This window comes from Corvus brachyrhynchos, unplaced genomic scaffold, assembly GCF_000691975.1.
Source record: "Corvus brachyrhynchos isolate BGI_N302 unplaced genomic scaffold, ASM69197v1 scaffold65, whole genome shotgun sequence".
NCBI lineage: Eukaryota > Metazoa > Chordata > Aves > Passeriformes > Corvidae > Corvus > Corvus brachyrhynchos.
Window position 1 is genome coordinate 1862352 of NW_008238365.1, and position 5595 is coordinate 1867946.

The 5595-nt window shown below is 60.8% G+C and overlaps 1 protein-coding gene across 1 annotated transcript in view; it reads left to right on the forward strand.

Moving 5' to 3' along the window:
• The first annotated feature begins 5427 nt into the window (after nucleotides 1-5427).
• Nucleotides 5428-5595, forward strand: part of SYNC (syncoilin, intermediate filament protein) — a 5991-nt gene continuing 5823 nt past the window's right edge. The window contains exon 1 of the mRNA XM_017736107.1: nucleotides 5428-5581. Coding sequence (XP_017591596.1) covers nucleotides 5538-5581 — 44 coding nt within the window. The 5' untranslated portion in view covers nucleotides 5428-5537. The remainder of the gene's footprint in view (nucleotides 5582-5595) is intronic.

The following is a 5595-nucleotide window of genomic DNA, read 5'->3' on the forward strand; positions in this document are numbered from 1 at the left end:
GAGGGCAGTGAGGCCCTGGCACAGGTGGCACAGAGAAGCTGTGGCTGCCCCATCCCTGGAAGTGTTGGATGGAGTTTGCAGCAGCCTGGGATAGTGGGAGGTGTCCCTGCCCATGGCAGGGGCTGGGAACAGGATGAGTGTTGAGTTCCCTTCACAAACCATTCCATGATTCTGTGATCCAGCTGGGAGGGGACAGCAGGACGCACAGGGGCTGGGTTGGAGCAGCAGCAGGTCAGTGACGGAGCCAGAGGAATGATCCTGACAAGAACACAGGTGCTTTCTGCTGCATTTCCACGCTCCTGGCTCCGAGGGGTTTGGGTCCCTGTGTTTCCTGTTGTGAAAAGCTGCGTGGTTGTGTAGGAGCCGCATCCTTCCCGGATGCTCCCAGGGCCTGGCCGCATGCCCGGAGGAGTTTGCCAGCAGCTGGAAAGGGCTGGAAGGATTTCTAAAGCGAGAAGCCTGTCCATCCTCAGGCTTCCCAGCACATCAGCATCTCCTGTGGGATTCAGGCCCTGGCACACGAATCTTGTGGGCTGTGCAAGCCTGAGCATCCTGTTGCTTCCCAGTAGTACCAGTGACCAGGGCTGGGGATGCAGCTCCAAACCCGGAGTGACACCTGCAGAAAGGCTGAGGTTTGCTGTGCTTTTGTGTCTCTGCCTCATATCCCTCCCCCTTCACCCCTCTGAACCCAAACTCAAGATCTTAATGAGCACTGGAAAGAGTTGGGCAGAAATTTCCTGGCACCTCTGTGCCCCTCCGTGATCCCAGGGGATTGATTCCTTTCCAGGACGAGGGTTGAGCCTGCTCCCCCAGGCTTTGCTGACCCACGTCTAGCTGAACTGCACTGAGGAGGCTCTAATCCCCAATTAGGGCGTTTGTGTTGACTTCCCGCTTTGAGCTCCGACTTCCGAGTCATTATCCTCCAAAAAAAAAAACAAAAACAAAATCCCATTTTTCATCTTTCCCCTCCTCATGCGGCAGCAGAACCAGTTTGAAAGATGTTTTCACACAGTTATGGAGCATTGTCCAAATAATCACAGTGAGAGAGGGGGAGGGTATTGGGTACACTGTGGGGAGAGCTCCCATCAGAGGGGCGAGGGAAGCAGAGGAGGAATGTGAAGAGGAAGGTTGTCCCAGTCCTAGAGGAAAGGGAAATTCTAGGAGCTCCCTAAAGCACCAGCACTCCACGCAGGGCCTCAGGAAGCTTCCCCCACTCCCAGAGAGCTGCAGGGTAACTCATTTTCCACCTGTGGGGCCAGGATGGTCACAGGACACTGGGATTCTCCTGGGGAGAGCAGCTCCCACGAGAGCTCCGCTCCCACGAGACCCAGGCGCAGGGGAGGGGAGGCAGAGACGCTGCCATGTCCCCAAGAGCCCCCAGGTGCCTGATCTCTGGGAAATGAGACCCAAAAGGGCACATGAGGAAGCCAAAACATCGGCTGCCAGCCCTGGCATCGCGCTTGAGCAGCCACAGAAGCTCCTGCTACCCGTGCCAGGGTGCAGCCGGTGCCTTGGGCCGAGCTCATCCATCCCCTGCCCCCATTTCCGTCCCCTCCCCGGGACACTGAGCCCTGGCTGCTCCCTCATTACTCATTAACGCCTCCGTCACGCACAGGTGGCCGGGACAAGGTCCTCCCGCATCCCTTTGAGCCCCGTGGGTGCCTCTTCCCACCCTGAGCAGGAGCTGCTCGCTCCAAAGCCCTTCTGCAGGAAGCGGCTCCTGCTCCCTGTTTCTTGCCCCAGGATATGGAAAAAGCCAGCGCGGAGCCTGGGCTGCAGTGACCCCGCTGGAGATCGTTGGGACACGGGGACTGGTGGTTGTGGTGCTGGAAATCAGCTCAGTTGTAAAAATGGGGGGGTTTTAGAAGGGTGCCTGGGCCACAAATGTCATGGGAAGAGGGAGGCACTGATCTCCTTGCTCGGGTGCTGGGTACATGGAGGTGGGATGGATGGATGGATGGATGGATGGATGGATGGATGGATGGATGGATGGATAAATAGCAGTGGTTTCTTCCTTCCCAGCTCCCTCGTGCTGGAAGGGACAGTTCTGTCACAGCCCAGGAGCATCACCCGTGTCTGTGGTGACAGGGACAGGTGGCCACAAGAGGCATCTCCGGCTGCTGCGTGAGCATCCCGAACCTTTCCTGAAGGAGAAAAGCCTGCGGGAATGCCAGCACAGCCTCGATGCCCTGTGGGATGTCATGGACACATCAGAGCTGCCGCACTGGGCTGGCACGGGCCTGATGGGGCTGACAGCACGTGGCAGCCCCAGCCCTGGGGTGTGAAAACCCCCTGGGTGTGACACGGGTGGCACAGGGACACCCCGGGGTGCTGGGGGAGCTGCCAGGACAGGCAGCCTTGAGGCAGATGTTTAATCCCCATATCTGGGCTGAGCAAAGATAAAGCCGGAGGAACGGGATGTGGAAGCGGACACACTCCAAGAATCCCCTGCAGCTGGATCCTGGCCGGGCCGGTGTCTCCCTCAGGAGCTGCTGGGATGGCGTTTTCCTCATCCTCCTCCGCGCAGGGAAAGCGGGACCCAGCACCCAGATAAGGGGGAGACGCTGCCGCCCGCGGACAACTGGATCCTGGCCGGGCCGGTGTCTCCCTCAGGAGCTGCTGGGATGGCGTTTTCCTCATCCTCCTCCGCGCAGGGAAAGCGGGACCCAGCACCCAGATAAGGGGGAGCCGCTGGCGCCGGTGGCACAAGGACACGGTCTGGCCCTGCTCCCGTGGAGCTGCCAAGGTCCCTGCGGGGCAGACAGCGCCTTCGGGCTCCCCCTTTCATCCCTGCCCCAGCTCCCAGCTGGGCGCATGCCCACGCTGCACTCTTCTTCCTCCTCCTCCTCCATCCCTGCTGGGCAACCTCCCCTCCCTCTCCAGGAGCCACCCCAGCTCCCATCTGGGGAAACTGAGGCAGGAGGCGAAGCAAGCCAGGCTGTTCTCAAGGGGACAGAGGCATCCAACCCCCCAAACCGGGGTGAATCCCCTCGCGTGCAGCTGCGGAGTCATGCAGGGACCCCTCACCTGGCCGGGGCAAAGGGGCCACCGTGCGAGGGCAGGGCAGGAGCGAGCACAATGTGCCACCGCCCTCGGAGCCAGGATCCTTCTCTGGAAGCGCTCCCAGCTCCGAGGATGAATCACACTTTCCCCCCGGGATCAGATTGCAGCTCCTACACTCGAGAGGCCGGACCTGGCACCGCTCTCCCGGCAGCAGCCGGACCCCCGAGCCCTCGGCAAACACAGCGAGCGAGGGCAAAGCCGCTCCTAAATCCCATCCACGCTGGAATTCGGGCAGGTTGGACACCCCACGGCGCTGCCTCTGGGCTGAGGAGGCGCCGAGGTTGGGCAATTTCCCTGGTACCTCCAGCCTGTCCCTACCGATTGTGTGGGGACAGCGCGGGGACGGAGCCGCCGTGGCAGTGCCAGGGGTGGTGCTGGTGGTGCCACGGTGGCGACGCCGCGCTGGGTCCCTGCCCCCGGGGCAAATCTGCCGTGCGTGACGGGAAGGAAAAATCCACCAGGAAGGCAGACACAGCCCCAGGTCAGCAGAGAGCGGGTGAAGCTCCCCACAGCTGCTCTTTGCTCCCCACGACCGCCCTCAGCCAAGGACTCCGTGTTGGCAGCGCGGTGCCCGGAGCCGCTGCCACTCATCCCAAGAGCCGGATCTCAAACTTTCCGTCTCTCAAACTCTCTCCTGACTTTTTTCCTGCCTCTGGCAGCGCCGATAACACACCGCCAGCTCTGTTTACCGGAGCAAAGTCCACGCTGCTCGCTGCCGGCGGCGTCTCCCTGCCCCGCCCGGCCCCAGCGTGTGCCCGCGGCCGGCCGGGCTCTGCCGGGCACATCGGGGACACCGGAGCCGGCTGTTGCCTGGTTATATCCACAAAACATCCCCGTGCCGGGGCCTGGGCCGGGGTATCTGCTTACGGAGCAGGGAACAGCTGAGCCTCCTCACTCCCCACCCTGCCCTTGGCAGCTCATCAGATAAAGCCCAGCCCGGGCTCGCGTTGTCATTGTCCCCTCCAGGCCCTACAAGGGTTGTTGGTCCCGGCCCGTGCGATCCGCAGGTTTCTCCCCTTGGCAGTCGCAGCTCTAGATAGATATTTATACACCCAACTTGTGCGAATTAACAGCATTCCTCTCCGATGGAGTCAAAAATAGAGGCGCTTCATGGAACAAAAAAAAAAAAGAGAGAGAAAAAGAAGGTGTGTCGCGCTGCAAAAAGCAACAGGATCCAAAAAAAGAGAAAAAAACCCCACTCAAATCTCCCTTTTCCTTTTAAAGCTCTGTTCCCAAAGGATGGACCGGCACTGTTATTTTAAACTCGATTTCTGCAGCCCCGTGGCCAGCGAGCCATGGGCAAGGTGACGGTGCCAGTGACGGGGGTGGCACTGGGCGATGTCGCAGGCTGTGGTGTGCGCTGCTGGGTGGTTTTGGGGCACGTAAGCTGGAGACTTCCTGAGAGGCGAGTGGCGACTTCCTGAGCACGGCAGGAGCGGGAGCGGGCAGAGGTAGGCTCAGGGGGCAACACCGTGAGGGGTGGATAGGCCAAAGGGTGACCCCAGGATGATGCACCCATGCCAACGTGGCAAAACATATCTAAAATGGGTATTTTATGTAAATATTTGTTGGTGATATTATGGACAAAAGGTTTAAGGATCCATGGAGTGGGGAGGATGGGGATGGGCAGCATGGGAGAGAAGAGCTGTGGGTGAGCAGAGGTGGGGAACCAAGTGGGTGAGGGCAGAGTCGCTGTTGGACACCCAGGAGTGTGACCATGGCCACCACGGGGCTTTGGAGAGAGAAACAGCACCTTCTGCACCCCCAAAACAGAGGGAAAAGGGTGGCAGGGATGGGTTATGGGCGGAAGAGGAAGCAGAGGCTGCGCTCTGCCATTACCGGGGTTTGTGGGGCCAACCTGGGGCGTATAAAGAATCCCGAGATACTGGTACTTAATCCATTGATAATCAGTACCTGGGGAGTGCAGCTCTGTGCTACCAGCACCCTCACAAATCCCGTTCCATGCTCAGGATGAGGCCGTGGCATTCAGAGGCCACGAGCTGCATCCTCTGGCATTTCCCCTTCCACCACAGCCAAACCCCCGCAGCCCCAGGGGACCCCACCCCGGCACCCCATTATCCCCATCCCAGCCCTGCCCAGGACCCCGGTGGGATGGGGACCTGCGGATCCAGGGAAGGATCCGCCAGTGAGGCTGGAAGGGGCATTTTGAAGACCCTACAAAACAAAGCTCCCCCATAAATCGGGGGGTGGGAACAGCCAGGGCTGGATGGGAGCTGGGGGGCCGCTCCCCAGGGATGAGGGCTGGCTGTAGCCAGTCCCTGCGGCTGCCTCTGCCAGGGATGCAGCCAGCCTGGCCTTCCCCGCCCTCCTCCTCCTCTTCCTCCTCCTCCTCCCGGGGGCGGAGGAAGGCAGCGCCCGCAGCTGGCACCGCAGGCCGGGGAAAGCGGCTGCTCCGGGGAGTCTGATTTCCAGCGCTGTTTATTAATAACCCCTCTCCGCCCCATGCTAAGCCCATGTGCAGCGCAGAGCCGGCGGCGCTGGGCTCCAGGGGAGGAAGGGAAGAGCCCACCC